The sequence below is a fragment of the Heliangelus exortis genome, chromosome 14 (genome assembly GCF_036169615.1).
Source record: "Heliangelus exortis chromosome 14, bHelExo1.hap1, whole genome shotgun sequence".
Classification (NCBI taxonomy): Eukaryota; Metazoa; Chordata; class Aves; order Apodiformes; family Trochilidae; genus Heliangelus; species Heliangelus exortis.
Genome location: NC_092435.1, coordinates 5876301 through 5899421, shown reverse-complemented (window position 1 = coordinate 5899421; position 23121 = coordinate 5876301). Strand labels below are relative to the sequence as shown.

General features: G+C 44.1%; 1 protein-coding gene and 1 long non-coding RNA gene across 9 annotated transcripts in view; both read right to left on the bottom strand.

Annotated features, from left to right (window-relative positions):
- LOC139802492 (integrator complex subunit 6-like) overlaps window positions 1-5800 on the bottom strand; it is a 39991-nt gene extending 34191 nt beyond the window's left edge. For 5 of the 8 annotated variants that reach the window (XR_011728660.1, XR_011728662.1, XR_011728664.1 and 2 more), the window contains exons 1-2: window positions 5321-5604; window positions 5157-5234 (exon numbers count right to left, since the gene is read on the bottom strand). Coding sequence is in view for 2 of the 8 variants with exons in the window: in XM_071757674.1 (XP_071613775.1) it covers window positions 5157-5234; window positions 5321-5431 (189 nt within the window). In the remaining 6 variants the exon portion in view is untranslated. Of the gene's footprint in view, window positions 1-5156; window positions 5235-5320 lie in introns of all 8 variants that reach the window. The other 3 variants (XR_011728661.1, XM_071757674.1, XM_071757675.1) reach the window with 3 other exon arrangements.
- Window positions 5801-6206: 406 nt separating this feature from the next.
- LOC139802496 (uncharacterized) lies at window positions 6207-22380 on the bottom strand. Its single transcript, XR_011728668.1, has 3 exons — window positions 22279-22380; window positions 7687-7756; window positions 6207-6338 (listed from the first exon to the last, which is right to left on the bottom strand). It is a non-coding gene; the product is annotated as an uncharacterized lncRNA (long non-coding RNA).
- Between the last annotated feature and the right edge of the window lie 741 nt (window positions 22381-23121).

The following is a 23121-nucleotide window of genomic DNA, read 5'->3' as shown; positions in this document are numbered from 1 at the left end:
GGAAAGCAGAATTTTAAAATGCAGGCAAAAGCTTTTGTGTCACTAAAAAACTGAGCTAGAAAAGTTAGTCTCCCTGCATCAGACTTTATGAACTCCCAGTTTTGAAGCACTATTTTAATACCATAAGTGATCAGGTTATTTACATACAGTAAATACTTTTAAGAGCCTTCTACTAATCCTATTCCATCCCTAAGGTATCCTGATCCAGCAGCAAAATTAAAGGTCACTAAGATCAACCCTAATGAGAATTTCAGGGAAACAGGGAAGGTTGCTCAGAATCCATCACTGAGAGCTGCTTCCACAAGGAGCTCTTCAGCAGAGAAACATATGTACTGACTAAGAGGGAACAGCAACAGAACTGGAAGGCATCCTATCTACCAGTCCCAGTTTGCATTTCTCAAACAGCAAAGTGTTTCACATACATTGCATTAAGGATTCTCAGACAGCTCCATACATATTCCTGCACTCCAATTCAGGGAGCCTATTTTTATAGTGCAGTCACAACTCCCTCTGCAATTCAGTATTACACAAAACAGAAAAATGCATTTCATTTCAAATTCAGCAGAGTAAACCTAACTTAAGTCCTCTCAGCTCTTACTTGTGACCAGATCATTTATGAAGGTCACACTGGATAGACTCACAAGAATCTAAAACAAAAGCCATACTTCTGTGACCCTACCATAAACAATATTCCTCAAGCACTGAGAAAAGGCCAGAAGCCAGATACCAGTCACAAGGGAACAGGGCAGTCTAGTTAATCAATAACTTCACATAAGACCACCATTGTTTGGTTTTATTTGCCTGGGCCTGAACCAGCCATTTGCAGCACAAATCCACAAGCAGACCATGAACTGAAGGATGTGAGATTTAAGAAAAATCAAAAATGAAAAAAACCCCAAAGAGGTAAACCCTGCTTTCCTTTTCAAATTAGGCAGAAATTTAGGTATGAGCTCCATTTACAGAGAATCACAGAATGGTTTGGGTTGAAAGGGACCTTAAAGATCACGTAGTTCCAACCCCTTTACCATAGGCAAAATCTAGGAAGATGTTGCTGAAACCTTCCTCCAACTTTTCTCCATCACTGGAAAACAGCAAAAGCCTGGGAGAAGAAGGCAGCTAAGAAGACCCTTCCCTTCTCCCCATTCTTTTACTTCAGGAAAAAAACAAATAAAATGGCTTAAGATATGTCCATTTACTCCATGGCATCTACTTAGGTATAGAGAAACACATATTTGGTATATGGAATAAAGCAGCTGAGGATGCTGAAAAGTTTGTGTGATTTCAAAAAAAGCAACTGGGCAAACACACAGAAAAAGCCACAGAAGACTACTACTGGCATATCAAGCCCCAGCACAGGTCTCTGAACTGCAAACTGTGGGAGTTTGGGAAAGTGCCCTGCAGAACTGTCAGTAATATGCCTGGCCAGGTCCCATCCTCCTCCCCAGGCATTTGGTACCAGCCACGTTTTGCAGAAATGGATGAGACTGAGACACTCATCTGCAAAGTACTGCAAAGCCAGGTCAAAGCACAGATGGGATGGAGCAAGCTCCAAGTTCAACCAATAATCCACAAGTATAAAGTCTTTAAAACAAGGACATATCAAGTACCAAATTCATTGAATCATAGAACATACTTATCTTAGATAGAAGGCCAAGAGCATAAAAACACTGTGCCAAACAATAAAGCTGTTCTTAAAGCCCTTTTTCTCACCCAAGGGAACTGAATACACATAGGGAAGGAATTCCTTCAATACCTAAATTTAAGCACTAACATTTTAACTGTAATAGACACCTGAGACATAGTACTATAGGTCTCAGCAGCTTCCCAAACAAAATCAAAATGGGCTGGCTTCAAGGCTGCTAGCATGCCACTAGCCTGAGAGACACTCACTAGATAGCATCCTATTACTATTTTAATATAAAGAGTGGAGAAAAAACTTATATACAGTATAAATCTAAGATTGAACATTCTCACTCCCTGAAACAACACGCTGTTTATTTTTCCTTCCTACTCCCTAAAACGAGCCTGACCCAACTTTCAAAAGAACTTACAGCTATCTTTCCAATGACTTATTCAGAATCATATCATTAGGCAACTTTATACACTTCATAACATGCTTTTAAAATACTGAATATTTGTCTCTTATTGGAGAGCATTTTGGAACCAAATCAAGGGTTGTAAATGGCTGCATAATTACTGTCACAAATCACTATCTATAGATTACATAACAAGAGGAGCAAAGCAGCTGACAGGGTTCCAGAGGCATTTGCTGCAGGAGTGGAACTGAGATTCCTACCACTCCCATCTCTCTGTCCCCATCTTCCCAGGACAGCACCCTGGCTTCTCCTTAGAACCAAGCCACCATGGCTCTTCGCTGAGTCACACTGCAAACCCAGAGACTAAATAATCCCATTTTTAAACAGTAAAAGATCTACAAGCCGATATTTAAAAAGAGGAGCATCTAGGAGAGGGTCACAGGTCTCAAAGAATTTCAAACTCTCTATCCTGAGCACAGTTCCCAAAACATCATCTTCCTTGCACAGATTTTAAGAAAGCACTAGTGCAGTAGTAGGATCTTTTCACTTAACACCACGATCTGTGTGATGTTCTCTTGACATATTCTTGTCCAAAAGTAAAACAGCACTTTTTTATTCAAAAAGTTTCAAGGCTACAGATTAAAAAAATCTGAAATAAACAAAACCAATGCACTAATCTCACAGTTACCCTTGCTCCAAGCTCAAGTTTTCGTAATGTCTCTACCTTCCGGGCAGTCTGAAGTCCACAACAAGATTATTTCCCTCAAATACTACATTGGTAACCCTAAGAACTATCTGTGAGATATATAACTTAACTGGTATAAATAATTAAAAAAACAGTAGGATAAAACAGTAGGATAAGTGCAGCCACTACTGCACATATTTGGAAAGCAGACCTGCAAAACACATTCACTCTACAAGTTTGTTTCCTCATTCTCTAAATCTAGGGATAAAGTAACTAAAACAGCATAGCAAAGAAACTATATCTTTTCTTTCTCTTACATTTTGTAAGGTTTATAGAATCCAGCCCAGACCTGAAAGTTTTCCTGGCGTAACTATGGTTGCCAGATAACACAACAGAAGGGCATCATAAATACTATTAAAAGGTTTTGAGGGGAAGAATCATGTTGTTGCTGTGAGGCTTTCCCTACTCAGGATGACAGCCTAACCACACTAATTTATGCCATAACCTATCAGTTAAAGTAGAGTTGTGATAATTACTACAAACACATTTATTGGATCTGCACTCTGTTCCTACACAAGCTACTAAGTTTTGAAAAAATATTTTAAGATTGTTTGGGGCCCACTTGAAAAATCAGTATGCTGATTACTCTGAATGCAGAGTAATAATTTTCTAAGAGGAGACACTGGCAAGTTACAAGAACCACAATGCCCTTCTTCCCTTGGCTGTTTACTGTATGTCACACATGATTTTATAGTACAATTTGTGTCATAGTCCCATTTATTTCAATTACTATTTAGTAAGACTGAGAACAGTCAGATGTTCATTACACAGATGCTCATAAAACATCAGGCTCTTCCTCAGCAAATCTGTATATATATATATATGGTAATAACCTGTAGCATTACCACACAAACATCCAGAAGAGTAATTTTTTTTTATTAAATCAGCAGTATGCTTACTATGACTATGTTGGGAAAGTCTTCCTCAAACACAAGAAATCAACAGTTAACACTGATATATCAGATTCAGGTTCTGCATGCAGCCACAAACATGGACAGGGCAAAAGATGTGTGCAATGACTAAAAATCCTGATCAAGACAAACCTAGGGGTTTTTTTTGACAGACAGGGGGTTTCTGTAACTCAAGAAAGATGGCTTCCAATCACAGAAATAGGATGACTTCCACACCTTCATCTGAGGAAATGAAAGGTGCAATAACAAAAAAAGTCACTTCTGTCACTTCAGTAAAAACTGTAGTTTTTAGCTGTGGAAATACATTGCTGATGAAAGGAGACAAGATTCATAGCTCTTGATAATTAAGTTTCCTCATTATCAGAGACGTGGACAGGCCGCATCAGCAAGCACAGTTATTTTTACTTCTTTTTATGAAGTTTTAGCTGAGGCACCTAGTAAAGGTTTTCATCTTCTCTGTTATTACATGTTAATAATTTTTACATGAACCTCTCAGGCCTTCATAGTACGGGTCTAAGGCCCAAGATAACTATACTGGTCACAGCAAACACAGGCCTAATCCAGGACTATTCCTGATGATTCTGAAGCACCTATTAGATACTTCCCTGGGGAATACTTTATTTCAGCTTTATTTCATTGAGATTAAGTCAGACAGCAAGCTGAGGGCTACAAATTAAGGGGCGCACTCTTGCCATCCCCTCGTGGCACAGTCGAGGTGATCAATGCCATGGCCCCACTTGCCTCACTCTTGAGGATCGTGCAGAGAGGGGCAGAGCAGCTCAGGAGGCAGCCCCCACCTCCGCCCCCCTTACACAGAACCGATGCGGGTTACACCGCACAGAAAAGGGATGGGGGGGGGGGGGGAGATGGCCCTCAACATTCACACCGCCTCTTCTTCTGCTCCGGTTCTTGCCTCACAGAGCCGGAAAGCAGCCCCTGGGGCTTCCGTCCCGGCGGGGGGGGCCCCGCGGCGGCACTCAGCGCCCCGCTGCCAGGCGGGGGTCCCGCAGCCCTGAGGAGGCGATTCCTCCTGCCCTACAGCCCCGCAGCCCGGCCGGGACACGGCCTCGGCTGAGGGGGGGTTAAAACGGAAGGGAAAGAGGCCGGGACACACGGTGGAGGCCCGAGGAGAGGCGCGGGCCCCGCCGGAGCCGCCGTCTCACGGGAGGCGGGGGAGGAACGGCCGGGGAAGGCGGAGCAGAGCCGTCCGCCCGCCTCCCTCGACACGCCGGGGCGGTGAATCACGCTCCGGTCCGTCTCCTCCCCCCCCTCCTCCATCTCAGCAGCGCCCTCAGCCTCTCTCCTCCATACAAAAGCAAAATGTCCGCCATCTTCACAAGCTGCTGCTGCCGCCGCCGGGCCGGACGGGGCTGCGCCGCGCCGCCGCCACACCAAGGGCGGCCCCATGGCGGGCCCGGGGCAGCTGCGGGGGTCCGGGGGCGGCTGCGGGGAGGGGTTTTTTACCTTGATGCAGTAGGGCGGCTCGTCGAAGGTAACCAGCATGTACCTGTCGCCGCGGCTGGCCGGGTCCCGGGCCCGCAGCTGCGGAAAGAGCGGAGAGAAGCAGAGTGAGCGGGCGAAGGGGGCGACCGGGGGCGGCGGCGGCCCCTCCCCTGCCCCGCACTCACCTTCATGAAGATCTCCACGGCGCCCTTGGCGATGTCCAGGTAGCTGGTGCCCAGATACGCCCGCTGGTTCATGGAGGCGGACGTGTCTATGAGGAAGAGGAGGATCGGCATGGTCCAGGCAGAGCCCCGGCCCGCCGGGCACCCTGCAGGGAGGAGGGAAAGGGGGAGCGGCTCTCTGGCTCCCCCGGGCCGGCCGGCCGCCTGTCTGCTGGCCTCGGTTCGGTTCGGCTGGGCTCGGTCCGCTCGGCTCCGGCTGCGGCCGCTGCGGCTCGTTACTGAGCTGCCTGTGTTCGCCGAGTCTCAACTTCTCTTCCCTGAGCTTTCAGCAGCACCATGTGACCAGCGCGCACGCCATTGGCTGACAATTATTCCCTCATTTGCATATTCATGGCGGAGAAGGGGAGCGGGAGGGGGAGGGGAGGGAGGCGACGCCGCCGCCGCCGGGGCCGCTCCGCGCGCGCGCCGCACCTGTCACCACCCCCAAACCCCCCCCTCTTCCCCCGCCCCTCTGCGGGGTTCCCCACCCCGTGCCCCAGGGGCCGCCCCGCCCCGCCCCGCGGGGGCTCCCCCGGGAGGGAGGGAAAGAGGGAAGGGAGGGAAGGAGAGGGAAAGAGGGAGGGGAAAAGGGAAGGAAGAAGGGAAAGAGGAAAGGAGGGCGCCCGCTGGCGGCACCGCCTCACGGCAGAGCCCTCCCCCCCGCTCCCCGGGCACCGTCCCGCCGCTGCGGCCCTCAGACGCCAGGCGCCCGGCGGCTGCCTCGCACCTGCGCGCCGCGGCCTGGCCTGGCCTGGGCCTCGGTGCCCACACGGCAGAGAGGTGGTACCGGGCAACGGGGTGAAGCGGCTCAGCTAATCACCCGGTGATATAATCGCTCCGGTTCTGTTGTTAAGAGGTTTCACTTAAGCAGTAAATCCGCAGCTCTCCACGTGCCGTGGTTTTCCTGTCAGGTCGCAGCCATCTTCCAACGGCGGTGGCTGTGCCGGGGGCTCCTGTCGTGGCCTGGTGTGCTCCTCGGGTCCTGCGTGCAAAAATAAAATAATAAAAAAAAAAAACTGCAGTATTTCTTGCCACTCAGGTAGAGGGGGAAAAAAAAAAAAAGTCTCAGTCTGAAAGAGGGGATCAAGGTGGCCCCCTCTGAGGGAAAACGCTGAGGCCTGAGGCCCGGTGCCTGGGGTCGGGCTGAGGAAATATTTAGCACGGTGTCTCCCTGTGAATGCTTGTCGGGTTCCAGGACTGAATCCAAAAAACACAAAAGCAGCACTGTCAACAGGAATCTTTGTTTAAAATAATAACTAAGAAACTTATATTTTTAATTATAATATTTTCAAATTATTATATTTTTCAAATATATTCAAAGGCTTTTTCACAGGTTTTTTTTTTTGCCGTTTGAACAAGAGTCAGTTTCAGTTTTCACTTTGTTTTTTTAAGGATATAGACAATCCTGCTCTTGCACAACACCTCGGGTAACTTCTAAAATCTCCATTGCAAAGAATTATGTAATACAAATGTTTGTAAAGTTAGTGTTACCCATCTTGATCATAGTTCTTGGAGATGTGAATTAATTTATTTCAGAGATTTTTTTCACCAAAAAAGCCCCACCATCTGAATACAGGACAGTGGCAATCCTCTCCACTGATATTAGAAATAACTCTATCTTTTCAAAAATCCTCTGTGAATATTTTTTCTTATAACATATTTAATTATAGTGAACCAAGAGTGGACAAATTAACAGTTGTAAAGCAGCTCATTTTAAAAACAAATACTGTCAAACTTGGAGACCCCCAGGCCCCCTGTGTATGTGTGGCTGCAACTGTGATTTCTGAATTTTAGTGATCAGAGCAGAAATGGCAGGAGAGATAAGCAGATAAATATTTCTGTGCACGTGAATGGAGCCAGCATGAAAGAAATGGGATTATGAATCTCTATAGATAAAAGAAATGCAGATTTTTTTTTTTTATTTATTTTGAACCACTGCAGGTTAGTCTGGAAAGCCAACTCCTGGAGAGGAACAGATTTGAGTGAATGGAAACTGAACCATTGGTGAAGTTGCCAGCTGCTGCTGCTGTCCCTGCACAGAGAACTTGATGAGGCACCTATGCATTTCTCTCACATCAAACAGATGAAGTCAGGGACTAACTTTTGACTCCAGCTGACCTCAGCCAATTCCAACCTGCAACGTGAGGCCCCGGGTCCCACAGAGTCCTCGAGTCAGACTCTGTGCAAAGCTGAACAGTTACAAGTTCATCCCCTTGCTGTGGGTTTTATTCACTGCAGACTGACAGTTACCTGGAAGCCACTTCAGTCACAACCAAATGTTGTATTTAAAGGTTAAGACAAAACTCTTGTTTCCCATTTCAGATGCTGACCTTTCCAAGGGCAGTAGCAGGCAAGGTTCATATCCTCTCCCACCCTCTCTTTGGCTTTTGGAGCCTGGTCCTGTTGGCAACCACAAAAGCTGAAGATTAGGATTTTTCTGGGCACAATGAAAGATACATTTAGTTTAATGAGACTTTTTTTTTATTCCTGAAAAGGCACCACGGTTGTAATCTGCATTCTGCTTCTCCATCCAATTTTTGTTTGTGATGCAGCTGTGGCAGGAGACATTTGCTAATAGAGATTACAAAATGTTATTGGCTTTTAATTGAAATAACACTCATGTACATTTCTTCAGCTGCAATGGTTAAAGAAGTTGCCTCTATGGGGAAATTAATCAGAACAGCTACTGCAGATTAAGCTCTCCTGTATTTCAATATTTTGACACAGCTCCTGTGTAAATATTCTGTCCCACAGTAAAAAGGAACATAATTCTGGAAGAATTTCAGCCCATTTCTGACAGACCAGTGGTACTTTTCCCTATTGTGCTGCTAAATTGCTAATTTTCTGTTCCTCACTCTAACACAGCTTAACATCCAAACTGTTACACAGGTAACATTAAACTGTTACCTTTAACAGGATTTTCTCTCTAACAATCTTCCTTTCTTCTTAACACTTTTATATTTGTTTCATCTATTACTTTTTTCCCACCAAGCTGCTCTTTGACCTGACCTGTGAGACAGGAGCCAGGCTCCTCTGGGCTCAGCAGGAGGTCAGCTTGGCACTGCTGAGCCACCTGAATTTGGGGCACACCTGATACCTTAGTCAGAAGTTATCTACTTCAAATCTGGATCAACAGCTAAACCCTTCAAACCTCCCTCTGCTTCTGTGGTTCAGTCTTGGTCCTGTAACAGCTGCCCTGGTGGCTTTCCTGCTTGATTTAAAAGGCTTCAAACCAGAGCACAAATATTTACTGTTTGATGGCTATAAAATTGATGATTAATCCATCTGTGAGGTGGGAGGTGTCCTAACACACAGAAAAGGAGTTGCCACCAGAGCTAAGGGACCTGACTGGCACTACACAAGATGCCATTTTCAGTGCCACAGTGAGAATTCAGAAGTGTTTAGTTCTTGGCCAGCCTCAGACACACTGCCCATTTCAGAGAAATTAAATCCCCCGTTTACACAAAGAATCGGAGTACAGCTGAACTCCAGTATGAAAAGTAAAAATTGTGCTACATTGTGCTTCTCCTTCACAGCTTCAGTAACTATGTGGCAGAGCAAGAATACAGAGTTATGTTCAAGATGGCAAAAGGTGACCAAATTCAAGTCCTTTGATACTTTGTGCTGCATGAGGACTGAATATCCTCACCCATCAGCACTTATCTGTTCTAAAGACAGAAGCCAGAAAAGGCTGAGCTGTTTCTGCCAGGGTGTCACACAGCACCTCCTGAGGAAAAAAAAAAAAAAAAAAAAAAGGCAAACACTATTTTTCAGAATATTGCTGAGCAGCACTTTTTTTTTTTTTCCTATTTTGTAACTGCACTGTGAACTTCTACAAAATTGTAACTCCTTACAGATTTCTGCCCCTTTCACTTGCTCTGTCTCCTTTTTGCAGTCATTCCACTGAAGACAAGCAAACCTTTTGGAGTCTGATCCAAAACTTGCCTTTGAGGGGCCTGAGTTTGCAGCTTGGAGGGCAGCAACAGAACCTGGTGCCAATCAGGTGCCAGTCCTGTGGGCCTTCAAATTTTATGTAATTCTTCTGTGGAGATCTGCACTTTAATTTAGGCTTCAGTGAATTCAGGAGTTCCATTTTCAGCTAAAGGAAGAGCCTACAGACACATGCTCTGACCATAGAACATTTATGGCTGATTTATTGACAGTGCATAAATACTACACTGTAACTGCCATATTTAACCACAAAAAGAGAAAGCTGCATGCTCAGGAAAACAATTCAGGGCAACTGAGATTTTCATTTCCATGCACTTCAGAAAAAGAGGCCTCTTAGCAAAGGGGCAGAGTCCCCCTCCCCAGCACTCTGCTGTGCACAGTACAGACCTTTCCTCTTTATGCAAAGTTTTTATGTCAGCACAGCTGACACTGCACGTGGTGCAAAGGTGAAAGCCAGATCACCCCAGCCTGCACAACAGCAGCTACAGCTCAATTCCCATTTTGCTTTAAAGACCACTGAAAAGGGGATGAGAAAGAGATGGGTTGCCTAAGATGGTGAATCATTTTGCAACAATAGTAGATAAGCAAAAATTCTGACAAAATGTCTCTGAGGGGACATAAAATGAATCCACAAAGCAGCACTTTGACCAGCAAACCAAGCTGGAATGAATTTGCAGACAGGCAAGGCTTTCCACATGAGGGCTGGTTTCAAAGTCCAAGTGTCTCTCCAAAGGAGAAACAACTTTCAGAATAAAAGTTTGGAAAACCTCCTGGCTACTGAAAAATAAACCAAAAGTTTATTGGCAAATTTAGCAAACCAGGGAAATTAGTTACCCTATAGGTGAAGCTGACAAAAATAAATTAATCTTGCACATACCTATGCATATGCAGAGAGAGAAAAAAACTGGAAGCAAATAACATCAGAACAATGCACTGGGTGCCTCAGATCCAAGACCCCACATGTCCCACCAAGTTCTCCCCAAACAAAGATTTATCATCTCTCTTTTATAAATGCTGGGAGACAGCAAAGCTTTCTCTGCAGGTGAAAAGAAAGGAAAGAGAGAGATTTTTGGCTGAGGCAGTGAAGATTTGCCCCAGCCAGTCACAGCTGTGGGAAGCAGGGGCTCACAGGGATGCTCCAGCCTGTAGTGCATTTGAACAGACATCCAGCCAAGAACAGTGAGAAATTCCCAGTTACTTCCTTTTACTGGTCTTATGCTAAGTGTTGCTAAGTTGGTCACAAGAATCAGGCCAAATCAGCTTGGGATCTTTGGATGAAAGGCACTATTAAAAAAAAATAAATAATAAAATAACCCAGAGTTTAGCCATGTGGAAAGCAAGAATATAAATTAAATTAATGTGCAAAGTAGCAGGATTTGGGTTTTATTACATTCTACGAGGTAAAAGATAAACACAGGATAAAATTGCCATTTCTAAGGAAAACTACATCCTTCTGTCTGAGTTTCTGAGAAAAAGAGTCACGAATACAGTGTATGGCTGCCAGAAGCAATACCTGAAAACACATTTTTAAATAGGCTGGAGCCAGGAGGGACTGGTTAGGAAAGTCATTCTCCTAGACCAGGGTACACAGATTTGTGTCACCAAGTGAGAAGTGCACATTGTGTCACCTGCTACCTACCAGCAGTTTTTTTATAGCAAAGAAATCTCCTGTTGTCTGGGGACCTGCTCCAGACTGACAGGATTCACCATGAAGGGAAAGTCACATTTGGCTGCTTGACTTCTGGACACAGTTATGATTTTTGGTATCTATGTGGCTTGTCTGCAACAGAAATCCTCCCGTACAGGGAAAGTTTACCTGGCCTGGCTGTGCACTCCACATCCTGCTTCTGCTTGATCCAAAATGACCCAAACCCTGCACTGAGTCCCAAGGAACATCAGCCCTTGTGCAAATTCAGTCTGATTTTGACTGCAAGTCACTTTTCAGCTCTCAGCACCCTCTCACCCCACCAGGAACACCCACTGTCCCCACTGGCATAGCACCTTGTGTCTCAAAAAAAAAAAAAAAAAAAAAAAAAAAAAATAGAGATAGTCTGTCTTCAAAATATGGAGGGACACCACACCATGAGGCTTCAACTTTGTGCTGCAAGCACCTGAAATCAAGTTACTTGTTGCAAATTGGAAATCTGATATATTATTTAGGGATTAAAATTTTCAACATCACCTTAATGGATCAGCATCACCTTACTGAAACCAAACTCTCTCATGACATCACCGTGTTTATTTTATTACCATTTAGTTGCCAAACGCCCTCCCCACACACAAAAACAAAAAAAACCCAAAAAACTTCAGAAAACACTGTGCAATAAAAGTGATGCATTTTACCATGAGTATTTTTTCACAAAATATTTTTCTTTTTCCCTAAAGGAATATTTAATTCTAATATGTATTTGTCATTGAAGACTTACAGAAGTGCACAGAATTATCTGCTTGGAGCACAAATTCTGTGCCACTTGAGCTCTCACTGTTTCTGCTACAGACCTTCACCACCACCTTCCATGGGTGCTTGGCCTCCCAAGCTCCCTGTAGCTTGGTTTCCCCAGCTACACAGGAGTTTATTTCGTTGTTTTTACAGTTTGTTTTTTTTCCCAAAACTGCTCAAAAGTGTGCCGAGCCCTCACTGAAGGGTGAGAGAAATCAGCCCTGCCCTACAGTTCTCACAAGCTAATTGCAGACATGATCTAATGAGTGGGTGGGACAGGAGAGGAAGGTCTGAGCAACACTGGTGAGATTAGAATGAAACTCAGCAAGAAGTGTGTGCATGGGAGAGTGGAAGAAAGATCCTTTCATTCTGCAATAATAATTTTTAATTTTATATATATATAAATAACAAGGAAGAGGAAGCAAAGGGTCATCTCCCTGAGCTATCTGGCAGGTGTTAGGAAGAAACAAGCTTCCAAGAAGAGCTCAGGCAAGCACACAACCTTGCTTTGGGAGACCACCTCTCTGTGTAGAGGCATGAACAAAGGAGGTGGCAGGAGCAGATGGCACAGTGCTGCAATGCAGGTCAGATGGGGAATCCAAAGACCTGAGACACAGCAGGAGGAAATAGGTGTGCTTGGAGAGTCAGTTTGGGCACAATGGGGTGGGGGGAAATGGCACAAACTGGAAGAGATGTGTGACTCTGCCAGGCTGAAAGGGCAGCAAGAGGTTCCCTGGAGATGTCTACAGCAGGATCCGAAGATGATTGCATTTGCCTCTCTCAGATAGGGTATTTCTGGCAAATAAGAACATAGACATTTTGAATAAAAATGGACTAATCTTTTATTCCTCTGTTTCTGAAGATATATGCACCATAGAAGAGATCAGGCTTATTCTTGACTAAGACAAGGAAGGATAGGAAGGATATTGAGGTCCTGGAGTGGGTCCAAAGGAGGCAACTGGGCTGGTGAAGGGACTCGAGCACAGATCCTATGAGGAGAGGCTGAGGGAGCTGGGGGTGTTGAGGCTGGAGAAGAGGAGGCTCAGGGGAGACCTCATCACTCTCTCCAACTCCCTGAAAGGAGGTTGGAGCCAGGGGGGGGTTGGGCTCTTTTCCCAGGCAACTCTCAGCAAGACAAGAGGGCACAAGAGGTCTCAAGTTGTGCCAGGGGAGGTTTAGGTTGGACATTAGAAAGAATTTCTTTACTGAGAGGGTGATCAGACATTGGAATGGGCTGCCCAGGGAAGGGGTGGATTCTCCACTCCTGGAGATATTTAAAAAGAGCCTGGATGTGGCACTCAGTGCCATGGGCTGGGAACTGCAGCGGGAGTGGATCAAGGGTTGGACTTGATGAGCTCTGAGGTCCCTTCCAACCCAGCCAATTCTATGATTCTAAGTCGAGGAAAAAAAAAAATTACTTTTTCTGGAGTTGCTATCTTTGTTCCTGCTTAGTGCTGCTGACCTTGCTCAGCAGAGACTGAATTTCTCAGATCCTGATCTTGTCACTTCCTTGCACTCACTTGATTTTGTGTATTAATGTTGAAGGTTTGCTTGCAGCAAAGGAGAACTTCAAATCCAGTCATTTCTCCTGTTTGTTTGCTTGTCATATGCTCTTGCAGAGTCTAGAGATGGATACAACCTCAAACTGGAGAGGGTTACAAGAACAAAGTTTTCACATCCTTTCAGAAGTTTTTGGCAATTTCTAGAAAATGAAAGTAGTTATTTTGGCACAAAGAGGCACCAAAGAATCTCAGTTATGGCATTTCTGAATAAGGTTTCCTTGATGCATTTGTCAAGAAGAGAGGTGGAAGGACAGGAATAATAAAAAGCCCACATTTATCTTTTCTGATACATAGAACAATTTCACTAGAAGAAGAAATTAAATAGACAGGAGCTCTTCAGATAGAGTTGGGAAAAGAACATGACTGCAAAGGGAAGTGAGAGCAGTCCATAAAATGTTGAAGGGAGAAAGTAAATACAGAATAATTGTTCACTTTCCCTTATGGTAAAAAAGCTGAGGGGGCATCCAACAAAGTCATTAAGCAACAGGTTTGAAACAAACACACCCAGAAGGAAATATTCTTTCATACTGTCTGTAATTGCATTATGGCAGCCAGTGCCTCAGGAGGCTGTGGAGACTGAAAATGGATTTTAGAAGGCATTAAACAAATTCATGGGGGACAGTGTGATCACCAGCAAATAAACACAGCAGCTTAGGTGAAACTGTTGGGGTTTTCAAACCCTTACTCAGCTGATTTCCCAAAGCTGGGAGGAGACACCAAGTCAAGATGATTTGGTGTGTGGCCTTTTTCTTCCTAGCTAAGCATCTGCTCCTGCCTGTTCCTGGCACCAGCGTGGCAGCTCCTGCTGTTCAGCACTGAGCTGTGAGCCCAGCACAGATCAGCAAAAAGCAGTGACTGGTTCTCTGCCTTCTCCTGCTCAGCTCTTCTCCATCTCACAGCAAACTTTCCACCAGGGCAGGAGATGCTTCTGGCAGAGCTTTGCAATCCAACATTCCCCATATTATCTCTGCAGCAACCACACTTAAAATTATGCAGAGAGAATACTGCATCAAGATCTTTCTAGGGAGGTGCAGATCTCAGGTTAAAACAAGGAAAAATTTAATCCGATGTTTTGGTATTTAATTGCAGCCTCTGTCAGATATTCAAAGGGTAGGAAATGCAGCTCTCCTCCATTCTTGGTCCAAAAGCTTCCCAGTCCCAAATAATAATAATTTGGCATTAGCTGCAAAAAAATAAAGACAAGGCAGCCAAACAACTGCCCTCCATAACCAACTGAAAGTAACTATTTACCTCAGACAGCAAGGGAAAACAAGCAAACCAAAAGAAAAACCAGAAACTCCACCCTGAAGTCACTTAATTTGATTTTAAAAAACAGTAACTGCAATAAAAGTTTTTCTATGCAAAATCTATAAAAGACAAGAATTTCCAATCATGATTATGCCTTTTAAAATAAAAAAAAATTAAAATATAACAACTATAATGTCCCATCCAAACAATTTTAGAACAGTCGGAAATATTTTCAAATTTCAGTTATTCCCTGTTCAGCTAAATCCATTGTGTTTGCAAGGAAAATCCCCCTGAACTGAGAGTTTGTGCCAGCCATTTCCCATGTCACAGGATGCTCATTTGTCACCCCAACACTTCTCCAGCCTTGCACAACCCACTCCACAGCATCCCTGAGCCAAGGACAGGCAGCTTGTCCCTTACCCCCAGCAGCCCTCCCCACACCCACACCTCCTGGCTCCCCTGTTTTTACCATAAAAATCACAGCACAGTTTGGGTTGGAAGAGCCCTTAAAGCTCATCTAAGCTGCAACTCCCCTGCCGTGGGCAGGGACACCTCCCACTAGACCAGGGCAGAAATGAGAGAAGAGAGGAGAGAACAGCACAAGGTGGGCGAGCAGTGCTGGGCACAAACTTTAAATATATATAAGAAAGGAAAGAAGACTGAAAACTCAAGGGAGGGGGGAGGGGGGGGTGAAGGGGAGGTGGGGAAAACCACAAAAGCCTAGTGATGGTTTGGCACAGGGAAAAATCTGTGATGAGCCACTGATGACTCAAGGTTTCCACAGCACTTGTCTCCTCAGCTTTGGAGCACAACAAACAAAATATCTGAGGCAAGTGGCATACTTGCACTGTGGAAGGGAGATCCTAAGTTGCTTGGCACCCCCACTAGCATATTTCTCCTGAATTGTGCCCTGTGAGGGATGATCTCTCAGTACCAACGCTTTGGAGTTTCCTGCTAAATGCTCATAGGCAATTTGCCCCCCTCCCCTTCCCCAGCTGCTCAGCTCTCCTCAGTGCTGATGTTAAGGAGCACAAGAGAGAAATGAAAACAGCAGGAGAATGCACTTGTGGAAGCAAAATAAGGAAAAAAATACTTTGAAAAGTCGCCTTGGAAAAAAAAAAAAAGTATAGATCAGAAGGAAAATGAGCACAGAGAGAGGAGTGTAGTTCTAACAAGGTTCCTGCTGTTCTGGAGGAAGAGCCACTTACACAAAATGCATAAATTATTAAACTGGAGCTATAAATTACCCTTTGATACACATAACAGGAATTTACCTGAATCATGTTCCAGGCAACCACAGTCACCTTGTAAAATTAAAATTACCATAAAAATAGAAGTTAACTTTTCTGATTTAGAAGTTAGCACCCAAGAGGATAGTTAACCATCAGACTACTTTAAAAAATAACTCATAACAGACTTACCTCTCAGTGCACCAAGGCACCACACTTCAGAATGGTGGCAACAAAGGAAAAATGAGGCTCAGCTTTCCAAAGAGAATTTAAGTGAAACACAGAGGTATCAGTTAATTGGCTTCAGCTGAGGGTACTTTAGCTCTAAGCAGTCTAGCCTGGTGCACTTTGAGCTTAATCTTTTGAGGTACAATCACCTGAAACTCCAGATAAACTCAGTATGATCAGCACCTGGTGCCAGTCAGACTCAGGCCCAGCTGTCCTGAAATGGTTAATCAAAAAGAGACATAAAAGAAACGTGAATGCACCAAGGTTTTGACAACCAGGGATTTATCTGTAATAAGACTAAGAGGACAACAGAACCATCAACCCAAGGATACTGCCTGCATCCCTGGCAGAGTAATAAGCAGAAAACAGGAAGACTTTTGTTCAGAGGGAAATATCTGAACGTATTGGTTTCCATAGGCAGCACCAGCTGGGATGTGCAGGACTCCTGCTAGAAGAAGGGCAGTCCCTGGGCCAGGAGAGAGGAAAGGAGGGCACCTGTAACTGTGTGGGTTGCTGCTCCTACAGGGCACACAGCCACACTCCTGCATTCCTTGTAAATTAAATCAGTCCAATACTGGCCAATTATCCCTGCAACCTTCCCATGGCCACGTTTGCAAATCCCTGGTCAAATAAGGGATACATGGACTGCTTAGAAGGTAAGTAAATTGAAATTTGAAATCTTGCTGCCTAGCAGATACAACCATATTTTTCTTACCCATTTGCTATTTTCCAAACAAAAGCAGCAAGGGATTATTTCTTATCCAGCTGGAGGTGCAGCTCACTTGCAGAGATCCAGAAATCTGTCTCATGGATCTTTTGCATCCAGGACCAGCACATCCACAGCATCCCTGTCTACTGGGAGCTGGGGATGTGGCAAAGAGGGGGGGCAAAAAATAAGGTAGGACAGTGCTACAGCAACTCCCCAGAAAACTGCAAGTGTAATATGGAAACTTCTGCAGTCAGTGCAAATCTTTGTCCAAGTACAAAACCTTATCTTTTTCGAAGCTTTTCTTGAAACTGTATAAAGAGCTGCCTGTGTGCAAGCATTATGCTCAGCTGCTCATTTTCCCAGTAGACAGGCAAAAGGGTGCTATCTAATTTCATAGACCAGGTCTACATTATTCCTTCTGTTTCAAAATGGAGCTTTCCCCTAATGTCATTAAAGAAAGTCCATCTAATAATGGGACTCTCTGTAGACAATGGACTTTAGGGTTTTGCTAACTGTTCTTTCCTATGGAGATTTATTTCCTCATCATTGCCTAATCATTGGTTTCAGAAATATACAGAATATACACATAACTCAGCAAGACATCTGGCAGTGGCCACATCTTGCTTCCTGCCAAAATCCACTTATGAGAATTTAAACAAGCTTGGTAGAAATCCTCATTTTGTGATTGCTCTCCATCCAAGAAAGCCTCTGGGAATGATTCTGTCACAACCAGGTCTTCCCACACACCACGCTTTCATCTTAATTTTTATTCCTAGGAACATGTAAATATCCTGTGACATGGAAATTGCTTCTGTTGCATTTCCAAAAGGAGGATTTCAGCATCACTGTGTCACACAAGACATAAAACAGTTTTTAACAGACAATAGTGGACAAAAATCTGAACCAAGAACTATCAAGGCATACTCCCTTTGAGATTTGATGATTCAGTACTCCCTTTGAGAACAGTGTTGTTTATTGCTTCCAAGGTCAATGAAACTATATGCAAGATGCTTCAGCAAAACCCCAAAATTTATCAATGTCAATGCTCTGCATTTTCAGTTCTGAAAAAAGAAGTAGGCAGACCTCAAATACAGTAGCTGAACAAAAACTTAGTGGGCTGGAGTGGCATTGAGATGAGCCTGCTGGTTCTCCAGCTGATTCCCTTTCCTTTTGAATCTTGGGAGGGAGAGACAAACATTAATTTTCAGAGAAGCTGTTGAAGAAATTATGCATTTCTGGCTTCAAAGTCTAGGGACTATTTGCTACTACCTGAAGGGGAACACAGATTTCTCCAGTGTCCTAATCTATCCCAGATGTCCACCCCAAAATCCTTCAGAGCAACAGAAAAAATCCAACACCTGTCCTGGGTTTCCCAGGGTCCCATTAAATGGAAGAAGCTCTCTGGAAGAGCCCAGATCTGGTTTAGGATCATAACAAATTGAAATAATTTTGCCCAGCTATAGTCACAAGCATGACATGCATCTCTAATAATAAACAAACTATTACTTTGTGTGAAAATCAAGGCTTTTGCTTCTCATCAAAAAGTGAAGAGGGAAGCATAAAAAAAACCCAACAAGAAGACTGGGAAATGGTGACACTTTTCTATCACTTGTGTACTTGCTAATATTTTGGGTTAGTGGCTAATATTAACCCCAACTGTAAATATAAACTTGTTCACATCCAACATGCTTCCCATGATGTGTTTTACACATTCACAGAGGGAGGACTCGAATCAAAAGAAGCCAAAGCCACTGTGTTCCTGAAAATCACGATTGCTGTGTGCCTCCTTTTCTTCACCAGTAGACATAATTTTTACTATTGGTTCCAAGTTCAGGATTTTTGTTGGTTTTATTTTAATTTATACCTTCTGCCTTTTTAATTTAACCTAGATGGCATTTGTAGCCTGGTCTTAAATGGCTTACATAGGGGAATAAAGGGAATATAAGGCAGAAATGAGAGCAGAAACTCTACACCCTTGCTTACAGTCATGAGCTTTAACCACTGTTTAGTGCCACCTGCCTTGCTGAAATAGTGAAGTATAAATACAGGCAGTTCCAGTTTTCAGATTATATGATTCCACCCTTGTCTTTTGTTGTTGCTCATTCATCCCTTTAATGTAACTGTTGCCTTAGCTGTGAAAACCATAAAGGTCAACACGACATTAAACTTTATCATTGAGAAGAGTTATCAACATCGTGGACAAAGCATAAAAGGTTTCCACCCATTTCCTTGGTTTTGGGGAGACATCATTTTGGTGATGTTATTCTAAACACAACTGCTCCACTGAACTACCCTCAAAATACTTCTGCAATTGAATTTACTGCCTAAATATGTGTGTGTGACAGGGGAGAGCTGTAAATGGATGGCACAGTCTTAACTAATGACTGTGGATAGGGCAGAAATAAGGTCAGATAGCAGCACTGCTGTTTTCAATAAATTCAATAGGTCTGATTTTTTTATCTCAATTGTTATAATTTCAGTGCTATTATTTTATTGACTCTTATCCTAATATAATCCAAAGTATCCCAGTTGTACAGTATCTCCTAGTCAAAAATTCCTTGTGTGTGGAAGAACTCCAGTCAATATATCACTATGACTACAATTAGCAAAAAACCCCTAAAATATAAGACCCATCAGGAACACAAGTGCAACACCAATGCTGTGTGTACCAAAGTGTGCTGTTAGGTTTGTACTAAAATACCAAGTAGCAACCCAAAAGCTGCACTGGGCCGGATGTTTTATGAGGTTCTGTGCTTCTGTTGGAAACACCTTTCCCACCAAAAGCCAACTTCTACTGCAATTATATACTACAATGAATAGATAATTTTGTGAAAAATTATTTTTAGGGGGAAAGGGAAAATTCTGAGAGCATCTGGTGTCTTGTTGCAGTATTTTCCCTTCAGTAATGTTTCAGTACTGTGACACAGAGCACAGTACCCATAAATATGGTGACTCCCAGATCATAGTGCCACAGATTCTAAACTAAACCAGACATTTCACCCCATCCATCACGCCTCTATCTGCTGAATGCTGCAATTTTACTCCAAATAATAAACTAAACTTCACGGAACCGGTGAAAAAGAACTCTCCCTCCAGCATCCAACATGGAATTTCCTATTTTTCTCTCCGGAGTCAGGTGGGTGGCAAGGGTGGCAGGAGGGCTGCTTTGGGGGCTCTCTCCCCACAAAGGGCTTTGCAGCTCAGGCTGGCATCACCTCGCTGTCCCCACGCTGCACTCCAGTGTCTCTCTGGGCTGCAGAGGTTGGGCAGAGCTGAGGAGGTGGAAAGCAGGGAGTGGAAATGCCGTGGGGAGCCGGGCTGGGCAGGGCTGTGATGGCAGCGAGGGCTGCGGCGCGGCGGTGGCAGAGAGGGAGAATTCCCAAAGCATCCCAGAGCTCCCCGGCTCCCCTGAGCAGGGGGATACAGCTCTGAGCATGTCGGAAAATGTTGAAGGGAACATCGCAAACTTCAAACGGACGGAGATGACGCTGTAATTTAGCCAAATGACACCTCCCCCCCACCAGAAGCCCTCCCAGCCCTGAGCTGAGCCATCCTTTCCGCTGCACTCTCTCTGCATAGGTCTGCAATTAAAGCCTGGCTATGCAGTAATTCTCCTGCCAGGGCCAGCAGACATGAGAGCTTCATTGCTACCCTTGTCCCCACCGATGCTTTCATGAGTTTCAAAAGGGTGGTTTTATCCGTGAGCCATTGATCACACAAAAAAAAAAAAAAAAAATTATTTTAAATAAACTTTGCTGTGTTTGTGTTGCAGAATAAATGTAAATTTGCACCAGAGCAAGCGGTGTGAAATGAGGCTTACAAATGTCTTGGTACAAGCTTGCACATGAGGCAGTCACAGATGATTGATATGATGACTGATACTATAATTCAGCTTTTTATGCAGCTTAAATGAGCACTCAGTTCTGTACCCTTTAATCGAAAGTGGCATTTCATCTCATGAGTAGTCAGCTGTAATTCAACAAAAGAAAGACTGCCCAACAGGAACAGGCAAAGTAGGCTGAGGCCTTCAAAAAAATCCAGATCAAAACCATTATTTGAAAAATGAAACATTAATACGGGCAAGCCTTCCAACTAAATGTTTCCTTTGGTATTTGCTGAAGTGGATGTTATACCTCTAGTGGCAGTAGAAGTGAATTACTTAGCATAATGACTGTGGAAAATTCAGACTACAGTTAAGTGCTTTCTACATCTTGGATATAGGTACGTACATACAAAAATGTGCATCATCTTTGAAAAATGAAATCTGAAATCCCCATGCCAGTAATTCACCCTGCTTGGAGCCTGAAAGTCAAGGAAGAGACATGAGCAGGCCTTTCCAAGTTAAATACTGTAATTTGACCGAATAAAATGACAGCACGCAGGCTCACACCCGGTATTCATGGTTTCTGCTGAAGTTACCAGAAATGTCCATTACCTCCCTTTAAAGGAAAGCTTCTTTTAAAAAGCCTAATGTACAGCTCAGCCCAGCAGGCACAGGGGATGGCAAACTGCAGGCTGCAGCTGATACCCAGCTCTGGAGAGGGAAGCATACAGCAAGACTGGTTCAGGCTGCAACAGTGCCAGGAGTCTGCCTGTGGACACCAACCTCCTCCCAAATCCAGCTGTGTTGACAGCAGTCCTCCCCCAGTCTGCCCAGAGGCTGGGGAGCATTGCTCTGCAACAGGTTACCACCCCTCTGATCTGGATATACTTGTTTGAACACTCCCTAACCTATTTCAGTGAAAATCAACTGGGCCAGCAAACACTCATTACTTAAAATGTTAGCCCATGGTTGCACAGGTATTTTTTTTTTCTGCCCTGCAAAGCAAGATTCAGCTATTTCTACTCCCCTAATCTTCAGCTATTCTTTGGCTCTGCATCCTCCACCCGATTGGTCCATGGGCTATTTTGTGTAGTTTTATAAACCTAAGTTGTTGGGATTTTTCAAGTTGGACTCCCCCCATGTCCCTGAATCACTGAACAAACTGCTACAGTCTGTGTCAGCACAACAGAGATGATGTGAAGCTGGGAAAAATGGCCAGGAGGTCCCTGCATCAAATCTGTCTTCAGGATAAATGGTCTAATATGGGTTAATGCCCCTCTGAATTTGGCATCTGGCAAACTACATGAATCAAGTTATTTTATAATCATTTCACCTATGATCTTCACCTCTCGTTAGTGCCATACTCTTGAGATTCACCAAATTCAGCAGGATCTCCACAGTCAAAGGGGTTTCTGGCCTGGGCCTTTGTTTAGGGGATTCAGGAGGTGGCTGTGGCTGAGCTGTACCCTCCCATCTGCAGCTCAGAACATGCCCCAGGGAGGCTGCTTCCAGTGCCTGAAGCCAAAGGGGTGACTGTAATCCCAGTGGAGAAATAAACCCTCCCCACTGCATGCAAATCAAGCAGAGGTAGGATCTGTGCTGATGGTTTCCTCTTCAAGGCAGTGCACACAGATTATCCACGCTGCCAACTCCTCAGTTGCTGGAAGCAGCAAAGCCCAAATCCAGAAGATTTTTGCATTTCCAGGTCAGAGATCAACTCCATCCCACTCACCTCCCAGAGCTCTCTTTTCTGCAGTGTGTTTGCAACCTCCCAAAGCTGCACAAAGTAAGGATGAGCCCATCTGCTTAGCAGCAACAGTTTCTTGTTCTCAACTTCCAGCCTTATTTAACTCCTTTGGTTTTATCCTGTTGACCATAATAAGGAACGAGTCCAGCAGGATGGACAAGTGGTTTCCAGAGCAAATTCCCAGCAGAATTCCACGATGGAGCACACCTTGGCAGCATGCTCAAGAAGCAGAGTGTGGAGAGCCCTTTAAGCGAGGGGCAGGGATCAGAAAGAGAAGGACAAGAGGCACTTGTGGTCAGCTTTTAAAGACAAATCTAAATATCAGGGAAGGACCATTTGCTAACAGGAAAGCAAAGCCACCCGAGCAGCTGCCCTGGCTCCCCTCTGGACAGCTGCACAAAGACTTAGGAAGTTGCACACATGGAATGCTTGAGCAGCAGAGGGAAAAAAAGTGGATTGTATTAAGTGAAGCTTTTAATAAGATTTTTATAACAATGTTTTTTATGTTAATCTCCAAAGATTTTGCGTTTGTAACATTTAACTGATAAGCATATAATCTAATTTTAATTTAATCTCTGCAGGTGTTTCCCAATGGTAAATGTTAAATTTTTATTGCTTCCTTAGGCAGTAATAATAGGGGAAATGTCTGTAAGGCTTCTACTGTACATTTGTATGCAGATAGCATCATATTTTACAAAAGCTGTAAATCTGACAAGGTAGCCTCTTAATTCTCAGAGAACATCACAAATATGTGTTGACACTGAAGTAAACATATTTGGAAGGAAAATAAAATAGAGATGTTATTAGAGGTCTAGTGAAACAACTATA